The following is a 19,276-nucleotide window of genomic DNA, read 5'->3' on the forward strand; positions in this document are numbered from 1 at the left end:
GCATTGCTCAATGCTCTGACTGCAGCACGCAATAAACATGGTAATTCATGCTGCGAGTGCCACACCTTTCTCAAACACAAGTTATTTACCATTGCTTATTAGTTATTTACAAGAAAGTGAAGTTATTATATTTCATTCCTTTTAAAATTTAGAAATGTAATGCACAATAGGCTTATATTTTTTACGTAATATTGCTACTGCATATATGGCAATGAGCATGCATATTTATGCCACTGCCATTCAATATTTTCTCCCTTGCTGCCAATCTCTTCATACACAAATATCACACGGTGATTACATTTTGAAGTGTGCTTCGCATTTCTTGTAATGCACTTAACATTTTCATATGCCCAGTTCATGCGGTAGAAGCGTTTCAAGCAGAAATGTTTGGAACTATGCAAAGAAAAAGATCGTGGGCCCTCTGAGATACAACAGCTGTGGGAACATGGAGGAAGGAATGATGTGTGGGAATATATTCTTTGTGTCCGCGAGCAATAGATAGCTTGCACTGACATCCATAGTCATGCTTGCGAATCGGGAGCATCGGGACTATTTCTGGCGTTGCGAAGAAGAGAAGATCGTGCAAAAGTGTGGGTATATGCCATCCTTTCAAAGGCTAACAGCAACAACAACAACTCATTAGAAAAAAGAACCATAGATGCAAGAACAAAGCGGCAAGGACCCTCAAAGGATGCCCTCCAGCCAGTAGTGTGGACTGATTTTCATAACGCAGCAGGCTTCCATGAGCATTTCCGTTGCAGCAGCGTTTTTTTTTCTTCACTTCCCGTTTGAATAATTCCTTTACTGCACCAAAACAAGGATGCAAACCTGAAATCAAAATGAACGTTCAGTTTCAGTTTCGTTTACTTGTTTGTTCTGAAGCCGTTCCGAAGTCAACGAAATCCACTATTCGGCTTGTTCTTCTCTTCCTCCTCCGCTGTTGACGCCAGCGAAGTCGAGCTGTTGATGTGGGAGCGGCGGCGGCGGCAAGCCGACATCCGCCCAGCGAACAGCGCATACAGGAGCTCGCGTTTTCGCCCTGCGGCTACTGGCCGCTAACTCACCTGGCTAAAGCCTGCCATGAAGGGCGCCCGCCAGTCAAAGCCCGGCACCATGCCCGGCAACAAGGACGCTCACATCGTCAAGATCGCCGTCGAGATGGACGGGCAAGTCCCCCAACTCATCCCGTTTGACCAACAGCGTCCGCTCACAGCCATCATCCAAGACCTGTGCAGCAACTGGGCGCTGCCCGAGCCGGAGCAGTACTCGCTGCAGTTCTCGGACAACGCCAAGTCCTACATCACCGAGAAGAACCGAAACGACATCAAGAACGGTAACGTTCTGCGACTCACGCTCAGTCCGGCAAAGACTGCACAAGACATCCTCGACAAGCTGCATTCAAACAAGCCGGACGACATGCGGGCAGCCCTAGAGCGTCTACAGACGCTCTCGTCGGACTACACGTTCGCGCTGGAGTTCATCAACAAGCAGGGACACCAGTTGCTCATTAATATGGTCGAGGCGGGTACTTACACGGGCGACCACTTGGCGCTGACTCTGCAATCGTTCGTCGAGCTGATGGATCACGGAATCGTCTTCTGGGACATCCTGGAGCCCAAGTTTGTCGGTCGCGTCGCCAATCAGGTATGCTTTTCGTAGCTGACCGCTCTTCCGAGCCAGTCCGCTGTTGTGCGCAGAAACACGCTCGTCTGCCTGCCCGGTGTGCCATACTGCGCTGGCAGAAACGCCTACTGTTTTTGTTGTGCTGTCGGTATACTGTTTGTGTCGTGACGATAGCGAACACATTGTTGTTTGCCTTCGTCATTCTCGTGCTGGATGCTCAGTGCGATTCCTAAAAAAACAAACAAACAAACAAAGAACAACATTATGGTTAGCTACTGACCCATAGTGGTTAGTTGGCAAATGGAATAGAAGTTAAGGTTGCTGCAGATGCCTTGGCGATGAGCTCTACAGTTTCCAGTACGCAGATGTGTTATGCAGTTGGAATGGGTGAAAACATGCGTGCTTGCAATAGCATTGAGGTGGGAAGAAAAAATATTATTAGAGTCTGATTAAGTTGTGTTTTATCCCTGCAGGTGAACATGAACGCAGGTCAAGACGCGCGGACGCTACAAGCCTCTCTTTCCATATTGGAATCTCTTGTTTTGAACAGCACTGGTCGGTATGCCATGGTGGACCAAGAAGTCACGCTTCCTAACCTTATCATGCATATGCAGTCACCATTAACTGAAATACAGCAGTCAGCTGTGGCGCTTATCAATGCACTCTTCCTCAAAGCTGAAAGCATCACGAAGCGCAAAACACTAGCAGCAACTCTGTCCTCTCGGCACATCCGCAACGTCATTGTGACAGCCGTCCTCCAGCGCTCACAACAGCATGTTGGCACCGAAATGGCTCATCAGCTGTACGTTCTCCAGACACTCCTGCTCAACTTACTGGAAGAACGGCGTGTTGGTGTTGATCCAAACGATGCTGAGGCACGGGAGCGAATCCTTGAGCTTCGGCGCATTGCTTTTGATGTCGAAGGCGATGGCAGCTCCAGCATTACAAGCAGTGGCCGGAAAGGTGGTGGTTATGCAAAGGACTACAAGAAGTTGGGCTTCCAAAACCACACTAATCCCATTGAAGACTTTGGAGAACCGCCTGGCATGTTGGCTCTGGACAATATGATTTACTTTGCGAGGCACCACACAGAGAGCTACACCAAATTCGTCCTCGAGAACTCGTGTCGAGCGGACGAGCACGAGTGTCCGTTTGGCCGGAGTAGCATCCGACTGACCCGGCTCCTTGCAGAAATTCTCAAAGTTGGCGAACTCCCGACCGAGCAAGGGAAGACATACTATCCTATGTTCTTCACACATGACCATCCATTTGAAGAGTTCTTCTGCATTGGCATCATGCTCTTGAACAAGACCTGGAAAGAGATGAGGGCAACTACGGAAGACTTCGTCAAGGTCTTCAGCGTGGTCCAGGAGCAGATCACCCGTGCCTTGGCCACGGAACCACCACTCATGAGCCTCGACAAGTTCCGCAGCAAGCTTGCCACGCTGACCTATGCAGAGATAATGAACCTCTGGCAGCAAGAGCAGTCGACGAGGGAGGAGTGGGAGAGCCAGGCTCGACCCATCATTGAGCTTCGGGAGCAGGTGACGCCCGACATAATGGACCTCATCCAGCAGCAGAGGCTGCAATTTCTGTGCGAGGGCACATTGTTCACCAAGTATTCAGCCAAAGGTCACAGGATCAAGGACAAGTTCTGGTACTGCCGGTTGTCACCGAGCCAGAAGGTCTTCCACTATGGCGACTGTGAGGAAAATGTGACGCCGAGCCTTGAAGAACTGCCGCACAAGCTGCCCGTGATTGAGATCAGGAGTCTGGCAACCGGTCGTGAATGCCCGTACATGAAGGACACCCGCAAGGCGGCCAAGTCAACAGCTTCACTTGCTTTCTCACTCATACCAGACTCCAACCAGGAGCCTCTGAACTTTGTAGCATCAAATGACAAGATTTTTGACTACTGGACGGACGGCGTCAATGCCCTCCTGGGCAAAAAGATGATTAGCAAGGAGACCAAGAGTGACTTAGAAACTCTGCTTAGCATGGAGATCAAGCTGAGGCTTCTGGACACAGAGGGTGTGGACATCCCAGAGAGCCCACCACCCATTCCCAAGGAGCCGCCCAATTACGACTTCTGCTACGAGTTCAAATAGATTGGACAGTGGCTGCCGTGACAGTTGTGTGTACAGTCCCTGGAGCTGCACTACGGTGAATTTCCATGATGTGTTTGCGCTGCTGTCATGTTCTCATGATGTCATGTTCTGTGCATCCCCCTTTGTCTCATTCATTCTTATCTTGTTTCTTTCTGATGTATCACTCACCATCGTCACTCCAATTCAAGCACTATGTTTTTAAGGACTGTTCTAGGAACTGCAGTTGTTTGCAATGTCGAGTGTCCTGTTGAGCTGTTTTAACATTCCATCACACGCTACTAGATTTGTTTTGAGTCACTGTAGAAATATGGACATAGAGCGTAGGCTCAGTCAAACAGTATTTTAGGTAAAGTTTTATATCAAAGCTGTCCTTGTGCATGTACTGTATTTGCTTTACCTGTGTGAATGCAAGTGCTGAGTAAGTATGCAGACAGAAGGACTTAATGCATTTTGATGCTTAGGCCATTTAGTTTTGTTCCTGGAGCTGTGTTCTTGAACACTTTGTCTTTCAGACTTGCCATGATTGTCTTCCATTCACATTTTGGTAAATGCAATTTTTACGAGTTTCGTTAAAAACAAGCATTGTAGAGTGATAGGTAATATAAGCATCTTTCTACATAATGGTAGCGCAAAATGTGAGAGGCGAACCTTGCAGAAGAGTTTAGGCGTATTAAGCATTAGCAAAATACATGCATGTTAACATGTAAACAAAAACTTGGAACTCTATGCATACACAAAATATGATCATGAAACGCCCTGCAACTCTCCTTAGGAGGCACTAAACTAATAACTTACGTACGGCAGCATGTTGCAACATTTGTTGTTTGAAATGACAACGCCGAAGTATTTTGATGTATTCGTGTTTACCCAACGTCTGCGCAGGTCGCAGGAAGACATCCATGCATTTCTTCATGCTTGGTGTTATGCAATATTTAACATGTGAATGCTTGGAGTCTAAATACGCTAGTCTATTTTGAATAGAGAAAAAAAAGGGACCCTGTCCTGAAGGCAGTTAGTATAGCTTTTGTCGTAGTTTGTGCATATGCTGTAAACAGTTTTATGATGCCTTTATTAGTGTGTGTGTAGAAGAAAACCAGATTCAGCATGTTGTATGAATCAAGTGCGGCAATCTACTGTTCCACTACACGCCTGGTCTTTTTTTTTCCCTAATAGTAGGCATGAAAATTAGTCAGATGCTTTGATCCTAGTAAATATGGTATAGGTTTTCATGACAAAAGTACCACCGGCGCTACGTGGAAATTGTGCTTTTATTTTTTTTGCGACTATTTGCAGAGCATGTGAAATGCTGGGACTTTATTTATTGTGATTATATACAGCAAGATCACACAATAACAACAAAGACCAGGCCAAATAAAAAGACTTATGAAAAATAGACACATGTAGAACTATCTCTCTCTATGCACCTTCTTGGAAGACTCTTTCTGAAAGACCACATCTTTACTGTTGTTATCACACATTTTCCTGACTATTCGAGCAATGCAGCATTCTTTGAACTCTGTGTTCTCAAACACACCATTACCCGCTCAGGCAGTGACTAAGGCAGTTTCGTCTTTAAGTTCTCAGGAAAGTAAGAGAACCGCTGAAAACTCCAAAAGAACTGACTATGCACCAAAATGAAAACGCTCCTTTTTGAGCATACAGTAATCACATGGCCACAGTATTAAAATTAAAATAGCGCAGCACAAAATGCCACTCCTAAAAACTGTCTTCTCTTCGAAGAGATTTCAGAGTAACTCAGGGTGCTCGTCTAGCCGTAAAGGAGTCCTCGACAAAAAAACAAACCATAGAAAATAAACTCATTAGGAAATATCAGATACTTGCAAAAACTTATACGCCTGTCCAGAAAGTATATATGTCAATGAAAAAAAGCCACAAACACTAAAACTAAAAGATAGAAATAAGAATCACGATGGTGTTGCCAATGCATGACTCGCTGCCAAAACGGGCATATCAATACTATACATACATACAGGTAATACCTAAAACAAATGGCATTATCTAATGAAAAAGACAGCATGTCGGAGCAGTAGTATATAGCGATGGCTTACATTTGCGATATCGTAATATTTGCTGGGGCCTCGCAAAAGTTAAAACAGCACCGCTTATTTGGACACACCATGATAGAAGACTGAGGCATTCATCAGCGCCGGATCTGGCACAAACCTAGGATGCCTCTTTTTACATTTGGCATGCATTCAGCAATTCCCAAGCTTGGTGCTATTCACAAAAACAAAAGTAGTAAGAAAAAAAAACAATGCCTAACTGCTTTAAACACATGCTAAGCCAGGCAAAACATCTTGCTTTGCCTCGACACGGGGTGATAAGCATTTCTTGCACTACGCTTCGCTGCAGACTAGTGTGCTTTGGTTGTGATATGTGTCAGCACACGGAGTTGTGCCCCACACTGGGCATGAAGTATTTAAGCTAAAGCATCGAGAGCCATGCTAGCAACAAATGCAGCCTTTTCCCCGCAACGATGTCCGTAAATGGAAGGGGGCAGGGAATGGAAATATTAAGAACGCGCGCATGGACACGAAAGAAGGTAAAAAAAAAAAATGGATGGGTGGAATTGTTCTGTTGGTAGTTCTCGCTGAGGAACCGTCCTCCATCATTGGGTGACAGCGACGTCGTCTTGGACGAGCTGGCAATGGTGAACAAAATGGCGGTTCGGAGCAGCTATCCGTCAACAGAGCCACTAGGAGGGGGGTGGTTGCTCGGGTGCGCATCACGCAGCCTCCTCGATCTCCAGCAGGAGGTCATCGCCCTGCAGCTTCATGTCCTTGGTGATGTAGATCTTCTTGATCTTGCCCGCCACAGGCGCCTGAACCACCATCTCCATCTTCATGGCGCTGAGCACGACCAGTGCGTCGCCCTTCTTGATCTCCTGACCTTCCTTGACCTTGATGTCCACCACTGTGCCCGGCATGGGGGCCCCTACGCTGCCCTTGACGTCTTTGTCCGCCTTGGGCTGCACCACGATGTCCTGCGCAAAGTGGAATCAAAGTGAAGCATTTGGGCTGAATAATTAAAAATAACCGTGATCGGTTTAGTTTGGTTTATGGGGTTTAACGTCCCAAAGCGACTAAGGCTATGAGGGACGCCGTAGTGGAGGGCTCCGGAAATTTCGACCACCTGGGGTTCCTTAACGTGCACTGACATCGCACAGTACACGAGCCTCTAGAATTTCTCCTCCAAAGAAATTCAACCGCCGCGGCCGGGATCGAACCCATGTCTTTCGGGTCAGCAGCCGAGCACCATAACCACTGAGCCACCGCGGCAGCCAACCGTGAACAGGACATGCACATTAACAACACTGGCGCTAAAACATTTTCTGCAAAGCTGTGTTCTATTGCACAGAAAACATAGGCGTGCAAACACGTGGGACAAGGAGAACAGTGCTGCCCTCTAATAAGCATGGGAGAGAGGAGCGCTAATTTTAATGTGATGGCACGAGAAGCCCCATTGGGCCAGAATACATCATCGGTCTTAAAATTCACCCATTGGCTGGACGAAAGCGATGTCACCAGACCAGAGCATTCCTATTGGCTGAAGAGAAGCGACGTTGCCAGACCGGCACATTCCTCGCCACTTCCGGTAAAGGCACCAACAGCTGCCAATGCTATCACACTGCCAACACATAAAATTAGACCTCCCCATGAATTATTTTCCACATTCTTCCCTGGTACGCACAAGACACGGGCAGGCAGTGCCATGTATCTTGGCCCTTTCCTTGAGGGGAGACTGAATGCTTGTGACCGAAAACTAGAATGCACATCATCAAATGTTCAGATGGAAGCATGCTCTTTTTAGCTCACCCAGTTCTAGAGTATGGTTCTAATTAATGGGATCTTAATTTCAACAATCAAATGGCCAAGACTGAGCATATTTGGCATCCTGCTGCTAAACTTATGACTGCCAACTGTTCTCCTTGGTTACTAACATGTTAGGTAAGCTCGTAAAACATAAAACACTAGCATTTCCCGCAGGAACACATTGTGTTTCTTGAGGCCTGAATATACGATTTAGATGAAAAAATAATTGTTTTCAACTGAAACAAAAAATGCCGCCCAAAAGGGTTAAGCTCTTTGAAAAGCCATACCATTGGCTTCAGTTAACACTTGGCAGTGAAAGAAGTCCAGCAAGAGAGAAAGACAATGAAGTCCACTGCACTCGTTCTAAACCACTCAGTGACCACAGTCACTAGTGTCCTAAGTTCATTGTTGTTGCTCTTCCTGTGCCCATGTCCTTCGTGTTTAGTGTTGTGCAAGATTTCGAAGAGTTATCATGCAAAACAATGTTAACACAAGATGTGTGCATGGTAGCCCTTGCATATCAAGCATCAACAAGCAAACAATTCTAGAGCAGAGCCATTGCTCGTCAACCATACCCCAAGAGAAATGAAAAACTCAAAATCGGCTGGTGAAGCATAAAAGGATTACAAAAAAAAGAAACAGGAAGGAATTTAAAAAGAAACAGGAAACCATGCATGGTGCCTTCTTTAGCGACACCATTTACGTCAACTATCGCCGTCAGGAAATAGCAACATTAGAAATCGGCAATATACGAGTTCCATGAGAGAGATCTGCCACTGCTAATAGTAAGCCTGAAATGCTTAGCAGGTGGCATTGTCTAGGTTTCAATGGGAAAACAACAAAACCAGCCAAAGCACTGCTACAGCACAACTCAAAATCCTTCAATTCTTAAGGGTTTATCAAGCCAAACTAAAACCAGCAGGCCTGAGAGGACTGCATCTGCAGAACTCTAACAAGCACTTGGCAACTCTTTTAGGTACAATGCAGCCCAGTTTCTGTTACATGGAACCAGGTGGCACTACAAACACGCCCACCATAGCGTGCCTTCATGCAAATGCTCCGAAGCTGAACACTGGGGCACCTTACGCCATCATAACAATAATGTGTTCATTCTCCCTCTCCCTCGACAAAGCACTTTGTGTTTACATCTACTCTCAATAATAACATCAACTTTCTTCATTTTTTTTCCTCCAAGCAAGCACGCTTTACTCACCTCGCTCATGCTGTTGTCCTTGACAAACACAGACCGCAACTGGCCGTTAAGTTCGAAGAACACTTCACGCTCGCCCGTAGGCGTGCAATCAGCAGCCACAGCCAGGGTCTTGATGTGCAGCGTCTTGCCTTTCTCTATCGTTACCTGCAAACACAGAAAACCCCAATGGAAGACAACCTCAAAGGGGCAGGTCCTGTCTTATACTGGGAGAACTGGATGCAGCGCTACCTGTTAAATGATGACGTCCAATTCTAAATCACTATAGAAACTTCAGCAAGTGTAGAAAATGCAATGTTCTGCAGGTGACATTGCGTTGTTGACTTAATGCACCGCCTTCATGCAAAGTGTACCAAAATGTACATGGTAATGACCATGTTTACCATCCACAAACGCCACGAAAAAGCGGCATATTCAGCTGCCCTGACAGTTCAGCAACAGTTCCAACCGAAATGCTAATAAGACAACACAGTTTTTAGAAGCAAACCTCCACTTACGTTTTTGTCTAATGGTTCCATTGTGTAACTTCCCTTACATTTTTTAATAGTGATAGTACTTTCTTCTACAAGCCACAATTCGTGCATTAATTACTCATAAACTTGACTGCTCATGCTGACAAAAAGTTAACAGCACACCTAAGTGACTTTTTACCCCCACGAATACCACATTACACTGCCGAGAAAAAAGTCCATTAATCTATATAAAGTAATATTTACCGAAAAAAGAAATGAAACCTTCGTTCTGACATAAACAACGAAAAAAGTCCACTGACTTTTCAAGAAGTAAGAACTAAAAAAGTCCATCTACTACACTATATACCAGGTGTCCCAGCTAAATGTAACGGAGCTTTGAAAAAACATGGGATGCCCTAGCCGTCTGAAACCAACTGAGGGTTCTTTAGAGTCATGTGACATAGTCTGCAGTATTTTTCGTTTTTCAAGGTTAAGTAATTAGTTAAGCTTAATTAGCTAACTTTTTAATTATTGACTTGATGAACAAAGTGTCAATGGAAAAGTGTCAAATGGAAAGTCCTAGATCGCTTTGAAAAACAGCCTACTGAAACATTTGCAGCAACATACTATTTACTTAAAGTATTTTTTTTACCGGCCTCTAACCGTAATTCGGACAATAAAAAAAAGCTTCCACGTGACAACCATGCCACTCCAACGTCCCAAGATGCGCCTTAGAGAATAAAATCCTGTTTTCCTGAAGTCCTCTCCTCAATGAGGCTTTGGGTGCACATTGGGGCAGAGATGTGAGTGAGCAGCTGGTCACGTGAGAACTTTCTTTTAAGGCCAATAAATGAAGCTACGTAAATCGCACCGCGATGGAAACAGCACTACTAGAGGTTTTCGGTGAATAAATGTTTTCCAATCCAATCCAATCGAGGCAATCTAAAACATTTTCATTGACACTTTTTTCCTGAAGTCAATGATTAAAAAGTTAGGTAATTAAGCTTAACTAATTAATTAACCTTGAACAATGAAAAAAATACTCGAGACTAGGCCATGCAACTCTGAACAACCTTTAGTTGGTTTCACTGGACTAAGACACTTCGTCTTTTTTAAAAGGTTGGTTACATTTAGCTGGGACACCCGGTATATACATATATATTACCTCAAGCAACGAACACACCCTGCAAACTTTCAGAAATTTTTGGAAAAGAAAGTGGATTCATTATGCACATAAACAGTGTTCACTAAAAGGTTAGCACAGCTTCGACATTTCATGCCAGTGCTTGTTCAAATCATGCACCCACCTCAAAGTTGTCTCCTACACGGGGACCCACGAGGAACACACGCGTGTCCAGCAGGTCGACGGGACCGAAGGTCTGGCGGAAGTTGAGGAAGTCGTCGCACACCTTCGGGTACATGGCAGCACTCATGACGTCCGTGTCACGAACCCTGGGCCCAAACTTGTCGACCAGCTTCTTCTTGAGGGCATCTAGGTCGAGCGGAGGCAAGCTCTGGCCCGGCCGGCCAGTGATACGGGCCATGTCCTTCAGGATCTGCCAATTACGAGAAAGACGACAGGTTGGAGAGTGGCACACAAGAACTTCTTCGTGTTATGCAAATCTTCTTTTTGCCTAGTTATTAAAGTGAAAGCCTTCATAGGCTCATGACTCGCCGGCGTGTGCATCCACAGAAGTTGTCCCACCCTAGCTGTCAATCAAACTGGTGACGTCATCAGCACGGTGTAGTATGTCATAACACGCAATCAACTGGCACACGTTAGCTGTCAATTAATTAAAAATTGATGGTGTCATTACAATGGCGTAGTATGTCATAACATGAAATTGGTTACTTAAAAATAATTAATTAAAAATTAATCAGACTAATAAACTGATAAAAATAACTGACGACTTCATAGGCATTGTGCAGTATGTTGCGACACAAAATTACTTAAATAAATTAAACTTTTTTTTAAAACAATCAAAATAATTAACAAAACACTGATGACATCATCAAATGGTGTAGTATGTCGTAACCCGAAATATACTGCGCATGCGCATGACGTCATCACCAGAATAACAGGGGCGGCAACAAAGGCGGAAATAGCTTTTGCCTCATCGCACTTTACGAGCAAAGTGCCCCCCAGAGTTTTTTCACTTTGGCAACATTGTTCAAGGTCATCATTTTTGGATTTTTCAAACCTCCACGTATTGGCTGGAGCAATGGAAGTTTCCCTTGATGTGGTCAAACAGCACACTTTCAGTGAACTGGCTGACACAGCCTGACACATCTTGAGAAGCATTTCAATGCAAGCGTTAAAGCCAAATGTGGACTTTGCATGTCAATCAAACATGTTAAACATGTCTTATTTGGTGGAGTTGACCAACAGAAACATAATTTTGTATGCAAATAACCTTTACTGCTATTGCAACCAGGTGTAATGCCAGAAATTTGACCACACAAAGATTATCACCAGAACTGATCACTTGTAACAGTGCAGCCTCTGCTTAGACACTGCGTATTCTCAAAAATGCGCCCTGCATTAGGTTGGGCTTTCTTTAGCAGAATTAACACCAAAGCCACAAGTTGTCATTTTCAAGGTCTACATAATCTAGTACAAAACGCACAGGTCGAAAATGGCAGCAGAAGAGCACTGACCTTGCTACGTAGGGGCTCTGGAAAGCCGCCGTAAGGCTCCCCTATGTATCCTTGCATAAACTCCACCACTGAACTGGGGAAGCTGAGTTCCTCAGCACGGTCGAGCACGTCTTGGCTTGTCAGGTTGTTCTGAACCATGAACTGGGCGAGGTCGCCGACGACTTTTGAAGATGGTGTCACCTGTTATGGAGAGAAATGGCACAGCTCTTGAAATGAATACTGCCCCTTTTCTATTTTGCACAAAGAGTACATAGGAAGTGAATCCCATGACTGCTCTCGACTGCCTATGACTGCTCATGAATCTCATGATTGATTTATTTCTACTGACAATGAGTTCTAATATTTACAGCACACGTCACAGAGAAACATGGTACGTTCCGAAAGCGCGCACTAACTACAGTCGACAAACGTTATGCCACACTCTGCAATCTTTGTTAAACTCATTAGAAAGTCAATAACAACCTATATCTCCTTTTAATGGGCTCATTGTGGATTACTTTTTTTGTTTTGTTTGCTTTGCTGTAGTATACACTGCACCATAAATGCCTAACCAATTTTCTTTGCTTGTAAGTAACTTATTATTTATACAAGTGAATTCCAAAGCTGTTTTATTTGTATCATTTTATACTATACGTTTTCTGTAATTTAATTCGTTGCAGCATTCTATATTTTTTTTTTTTTTACCTGTATGTATTCCCGTTATAGAATGTTCACCAATGCTTTTCTTTTTCATTTATCCACTATTGCATCTTTGTGTTCTCTTTATTGTGTATAGTGCCATTTCTGTAGGGGGTACAGACCCCATCAAGCCGAATACATTTGGCTTTTTGTCTGCACTCCCGTCATCTGTACATGTATAAATGCAAATAAACTTGAATTAAATTGAATTCATGTGGAGAGTGTGGGAAGTGCCCTGTTTGTCATTTTCAATCATGATTGGAATTTCCATTTTCATTATCAACTATTCAGCCAACTATTCAAGACAGTCGAGGTTAGGCTCAATAAAAACAGTCACACTAAACGGCACAACAGATTTGGAATTTAAGTGCCGATCTGCCAAACTACGGCAGATGCTATGGCAAATCAAGAAAGGTAAACTGCAAGGAAGTGAGCAAGAAAGGTCCACAGCTAGAAACTTTTTCGAAAACTAGTGTACATACTTTTATGACAGGAAGTAGTGGCCTTGCAGGTGGATCAAAAACAAGGAGGGGATAACACGTGAGAGCACTTCGTTAACGAATATGCTCTTCAACAGTGTTTTTTTTTAAATGCATACTTTTTCCGACACTTAACTACAAACTTTCTGAAATTAACACACCGGCGTAAAAACATTCCTAGTTCACTAAGTTCTTCTTTTGAATTCTTCAAATTATGAAGTTGTCAGCACCACTTCATGTGCCACCTTCTAATCCACTGCTTTTCCGCCAGAACGAAGAGGTATGTGAGGTCCGTAAGCTGCACGTAGGCTACGTGAGATGCCATTATGATGGGGGGTGGGGGAAGGGGTACTCCAGACTAATTTAGAGAACCTGGGGTTCTCGAACATGCATCAACATCACACAGCACAAGAGGGTGTCTTTTAAATTTGCTGCCAGTGTGGTCGCAGAGATTCGATCCCACAGCCTCTAGTTCAGCAGATGAATGCCAAAAGTGCAAACACGTCCAAACCAGCACGCTCATTGGAATTACCTTGATGATGTCACCAAGAAGGAGGTTAGCATCTCGGTAGGACTTCTTGATGCTCTCAAAGTGCTCCCCAAGACCCAGGCTGAATGCCTGGAACTGCAGGTTCGTGTACTGGCCACCGGGGATTTCATTCTCGTACACGTCGGCGTTGCCGCTCTTCATGGTGACGGCACACTCGAATGGAGCGTACAGGGTACGTGCCTGCTCCCAGTATGCTGAGTATCGGCTCACGGATTCCAGGGAGATCCCTTTTGGTCAGAGAAGCATGCACACATGAATGTCTCCCATGCAGCAAACAGATGCAAGCATTCATTCACTGAAACTCTTGCTCCTAAATGCCAACTATACCAAGTGTGCCACGTACTCTTAATGAATAATGGCAAAAAAAGTTCTGGCTATTGTATGTTGTTCAGTGTGGGCTCTAAATTTGCATGAGGGTGTATAAAGTTAAACCTGTTTATAACAAATTTGAAGGTTTGGTTTGGTTTGGTTTGTGGGGTTTAACGTCCCAAAGCGACTAAGGCTATGAGAGACGCCGTAGTGGAGGGCTCCGGAAATTTCGACCACCTGGTGTTCTTTAACGTGCACTGACATCGCACAGTACACGGGCCTCTAGAACTTCTCCTCCAAAGAAATTCTAGCCGCCGCGGCCGGGATCGAACTCGCGTCTTTTGGGACAGCAGCCGAGCACCATGACCACTGAGCCACCGCGGCGGCCAAATTTGAAGGTGTGACACACAATCTTGCTTGTGAATGTTACAAGCAAACAGGCTTTCCTGTCACTGGGTGACCACAAGACAACAATGCCGGCGTCTAGCGTGCCACTGATGAGCGTTGTGAGAGTCAAATATCTAGGCCTTGCCATGTCTTCCGCGGGCCACATGGGTTCTGGGCCTAGAAAACAGGCCTTGGAGAAACAATGTTGTAGAGGAGAGGAAGAGGCATATTAAGAATATTTAGCTCTATTTTTCTAGGTGCTGAAGCCGATATATTGAGACTGCATGTGGTGGCGGTTACTTAGCAAGCATTCATTTCGGTTGGCTCTGCCGCATAGCTCACAAACATGCGGGTCACTACGCTTCACCGCATGACAGGCATGTCTTGTGGAGAATGCGATAGCAAGAATAAAGGGTTTAACGATAGCCACCTTTCAATCAGTGGATATAGATGCCTGGTTTTATGAAACCGATGGGACCTCGATACCATCGCGCACAAAGCACACTGCCAAACAGTTTTAACCATGCGAGCATACTGCAAAAGCAGTAACTAAATAAACTGCAGATGGAACGAGAGAAGCAGAGTGTGTCCGCAGTGGGCCGTGTGTAGCGAGGAGGTTGGAGAACGAGGGAACACAATGAATTTGACAAATCTGTCAAAATGCAGAGTGTTGCAGCAAGCCTACTGCAGCACGATACTAAACTGAGCAGGTGCATAACAAATTTTCACCACAGGGAGCGCCAGCAACACGCCGAAGCTGACGAATTGTCCAGACACACTCCATGTAGGCCCCGCTTGATGCTTACCAAGCTTTCCACATCTTTTTTTGCCGTGTTCAACAGAGCAGTTCGCGCAGTAATTTCAGTCAGCCACATCGAATAGGAAGTGTCGGGCGCAGTTAAAAGCCACTATACTCAGAGCAAAATGGCCACGATGATCATTGGCGGTTTGTTATATTCTGAAGGAAAATTTAACTTCATAAAAATGAGACATCAAATATATGAACTTCTACGAGGGAGTTTCCAAGAGGAACGGCTATTTTTTTGTTATAATCATTATTTCATTAAAAACCATTTCATTATATCAAGGTTTGAGGTGAAGTGGGTTTCATCGAACACCAAGCACAGTGAAGGCATTTGCCTGAAATATGCCACTGTCCGTATACATGGCTTTCCCATGATGTATAAACTCACTGAACAAACAAATTCTCTGCACCTGACTAAAAAATGACCGATTTAGCATGGTTAGGCCTAATGCGAATTAGGTGCGCTAGCAGTTCGGTCTTCACCCTGGTTTCAGTTCGAGGCTCAGTTTTCAAGGCCAAACAGGCTTCAGACAAAGAACGGAGAAATCGGTGAGTGGGGGCCTTAGTGCTAGAGCGATAAAACTGGAGGGAACACTTAAGCTTCGCCTTAACCCTTTGAGGGTCGAATTATTTTGAAGAAAACTTTCCCAGGTGGTCAAATTACTTTATTGCGGATCTTGAATCTACAAAATGTATATAATCGAGAATAAATAGTAAAAAAAAAAATAGGAACAGTACTTTGGTGACAGCATCACTCACAACTGGAAAATGTTCAATAGAACAGAATAGCAACGGTGATAAGCAAGCTAAGAGCAGCACCAATAAAGATAGAAATCAACTTTCGCCGCCTCTGCAAAACAGTGCCCACAAAGAGAAAACAGGTTTCGCGCGACTCCGTTGCGATCCCGCGGCGGAATCGAAGCCGCATAGGCGCGTTGCCACAGAGGGCGAGAATACCTCGCGAGCAACGGTGATAAGCAAGCTAAGAGCAGCGCCAATAAAGATAGAAATCAACTTCGGCAGCCCCTGCAAGATAGTGCTGACAAAAAGAAAACTCAAATTTCGCGCGACTCCGTTGCGATCACGTGGCGAAACCAAAACTACAAAAGGGGTGTTGCCGCAGTCTGTGCCGCTGCGCTATAGCTAGACATAAGTTCTGCTTATCTCCGTAAGAAGGCAGCACAAAATTCAAACACTTCTTGTAAGTCCTAAGAGGTGGCAGCACCCCCCAGTGAGCACGCATTGTTCTTTTGGCGCAAAATTTCAAATGGAAGACCGAAACCGTACCCGTACGGCAAAGACCTTGCGGGACAGAAAACCGCCGCCGTACATATACGGCAAAAACCTTCAAAGGGTTAAGGGCATGACGTGACAGCGTTAAGGTTAACGGCATTAAGGTTAACAACGTTAAGGTTAACACCGTTAAGGTTTGCTTGTTTTATAGCATCATGTACCAATGGCAGGCAGGCAGAGCTCTTGTACTCACTGGTTTTGTACTTGGAGCCCTGTAGACAAGCCACGATGGCACCCATGCTTGGCTGTGATGTCATGCCAGACATGGAGTCAACAGCAACGTCAACAACGTCCGCGCCGGATTCGGCGCAGGCCAGCATGGATGCAACGCCCGCGCCGGCTGTGTCGTGAGTGTGGATGTGGATGGGCACATCCGGGTGTCGGTCCCTCAGTGCCTTGATGAGGATGCGGGCTGCCTGCGGCTTCAGCAGGCCAGCCATATCCTAGAACGTGAGGAGTAGTAGCTTTACTAATTTATTTTGTCACTTCCCTGGTGAAAATCTTCAATGGGGAATGCAACTGGGATTAACTGGGACCAACTGGTTTCAATGGGGCTTAATGGGTCCCCGTTGGATGCCAACTGGGAATGAACTGGCCCCATTGGGAAGCAAATGGTCCCAGTTAGGGCCTCAATGGGGACCAATTGGTTCCCATTGGGGCCAATTGGGAAGCTATTGGTATCAACAGGCCCCAATGAGCAAGAAAATGGTTACCAACTGGGAATCAACTAGCCCCACTGAGGGAGTGTTTAGTCAAACTAGGACCCAACTTTTGCCCCATTGCCAGGTAAAGTGGGATCAACTGAAAAGGCACCAAGTAAAGACATGATCGTGATAAGCCATGATGACATTTTTAATGGCAATCAACAGATTTGACTGCAACTATTGGACAGTTTCGTAATGCAAAAATGAGGATGCCACGCTCACAGGTGCACTTCTTTCAAGATAAAAAGATATGGCATACTACAGTGACCTATGACTTTCCATGCAGTAGAACTGCCACCAGTTTTATTTATTTTTCTTTCTTTCGTTTATGATATGCATAAGCTGTGCCAAGATTACACCCATTTCTTCCAGCACACAAGCAATTCCAAGAAGAGCGGAAAACCTATGATACTTAAAATGAACAAGTGATAAAAGGCGTTTCATGGCCCCCCAAAATGCGAGAAAAAAGCACCACCAAGCCAAAAATTTGTATTAATTTGCTAGCCATCCTGACACAGTAGGCCAGTTCATACATACATTTTAAATCATTTCGAAGACACGGCCCAAGTACATTCAACGCTGTTTGATAATTGAAGCATATATATATCGTAATAAAAGACTACATGAAGAGCGCTTCCGGAATATAGCAAATACCTTGACGCAGAGGACGTGTGTACCAGCCTTGACCAGCTCATCGGACAACTTCAGATAGTAGTCCAGGTTGTATTTTGTTCGCTCCGGATTGGAGACGTCTCCAGTGTATGAAATGGCTGCTTCTACGACACCACCTGGAAGTTTTTTGAGCCACGCATTTTATACTGCAGTACAAAGCAGCACTAGCTTTAACATGCCACTTCATCAAGTAGACAGCTTATCACTAGACTCTCAGCCATACTATAACAAAAAACCAAAGCCATGTACACTTAATGCAGGACTAATGTTACGCTGATGTCAGTATGCTCTTACAGTGATGCCAACAGTTTGAATGTATTAATATCTAACACTGTGTTTGACAAATACATATAATCTGCAAAAATGTCTCCTGCGATGCTGAAAATGATTGTGTTAGCATCCGTGTTCAGTGCCTCAGTCTTTACAGCATCCTGTTACTGGGATACAGGAATATCAGTGCTTCGAATGACTACCAAAGTCTCAAAATGTCTAACAGCATCTACAATGCTATCATTGTTGGATCCGGTACTCTGGATGTCAACCTTTCTGTTGTGCCAACAAGATCAGGGCTTTTAAAAATCAATTGCATGTACGCTTAAAACAAAAGTTTCAGCAAAATGTTGGCACAATGCAAGGCGCCAACAAAAAAATGACAGTCGATGGAAAACTGCATCAAGCTACAGACCGTTTTGCTATTTACCTGCTTTTCCAGCAGCCTCCATTCCAAGGATCAGGTTAGGAAGATAGTTTAGGGAGTCAAACACACGGAAGATGTCCATACCACAGTCCTTTGCCAGTTGACAAAATCTGCGAGGATTTGAAAAAAAAAAAATATTTATAAGTATAAAGTCCTGACAGAGCAAGCATGCCAACGTTCAAACATATAGAGCGATAGCATATTAGAAAAGAAAATTTGCTTCCCAGTATAGCCTGATAGCATCAAATATGCTTCAAGTGTCCTGGGAAGAGTCAAATGCTGGCATCACCCAGGGACTAAAAAGGTAGCCTTCCCTGCGCATTTTGTCTTTTGTGGCCCCAGTGTGGTCATCTTGGTTATCTGTTTCTTCATCACTCCCAAAGCAAATACATGAAGCTTGAATTCAGCACCAACAGGAGTCAATATAATTAGGCTTATGTATGTGAATAGTCGTTTTTCGGTTAAAAATGAATTTGATGTGAATGGCAATTTTCTTTGAATAATTTCCAAGAAAATATTTCGAATGCTTCTAGCAGACAGAAATGGTTGAACAGCATAACAGGCATTTTCAAAATCATACTTTTTTTTCTCACACTCACGGCCATTACATGAGGAAAAATAAAGAGTGTACAGAAGCTTTGTTGTGCTCACTGAAGCGATGTTGACTGTTTGCCAAAACAGCCACCAGAAATTGGGAGAGCCGATCTACACCCCGAGCCAACCTATTTGTGGGATGTGGGACCTATTCATGGGGCCTCCGACTGCTGGTCTTAATTGCGATCATGTCGTTGCGCGGCAGTTGCTTTAATTAGCTGCGC

General features: G+C 44.6%; 2 protein-coding genes across 7 annotated transcripts in view; one reads left to right on the forward strand and one right to left on the reverse strand.

Moving 5' to 3' along the window:
• The first annotated feature begins 845 nt into the window (after nt 1–845).
• On the forward strand, nt 846–5,126 carry Ced-12 (engulfment and cell motility Ced-12). Its single transcript, XM_089557196.1, has 2 exons — nt 846–1,644; nt 2,097–5,126. Exons 1-2 carry the CDS (start codon nt 1,081–1,083, stop codon nt 3,729–3,731), a joined length of 2,199 nt encoding a protein of 732 aa, XP_089413322.1. The 5' UTR covers nt 846–1,080; the 3' UTR covers nt 3,732–5,126.
• The window catches only part of PCB (Pyruvate carboxylase), a 47,307-nt gene continuing 33,061 nt past the window's right edge, over nt 5,031–19,276 (reverse strand). For all 6 annotated transcript variants that reach the window (XM_089557192.1, XM_089557194.1, XM_089557189.1 and 3 more), the window contains 8 exons: nt 18,462–18,568; nt 17,744–17,877; nt 16,579–16,828; nt 13,574–13,818; nt 11,885–12,064; nt 10,534–10,782; nt 8,778–8,921; nt 5,031–6,735 (listed from right to left, as the gene is read on the reverse strand). In XM_089557192.1, the coding sequence (XP_089413318.1) occupies nt 6,478–6,735; nt 8,778–8,921; nt 10,534–10,782; nt 11,885–12,064; nt 13,574–13,818; nt 16,579–16,828; nt 17,744–17,877; nt 18,462–18,568 (1,567 nt within the window). In that variant the 3' untranslated portion in view covers nt 5,031–6,477. The remainder of the gene's footprint in view (nt 6,736–8,777; nt 8,922–10,533; nt 10,783–11,884; nt 12,065–13,573; nt 13,819–16,578; nt 16,829–17,743; nt 17,878–18,461; nt 18,569–19,276) is intronic.

The sequence above is a fragment of the Amblyomma mixtum genome, chromosome 8 (assembly GCF_055824585.1).
Source record: "Amblyomma mixtum isolate Tamu chromosome 8, ASM5582458v1, whole genome shotgun sequence".
Classification (NCBI taxonomy): Eukaryota; Metazoa; Arthropoda; class Arachnida; order Ixodida; family Ixodidae; genus Amblyomma; species Amblyomma mixtum.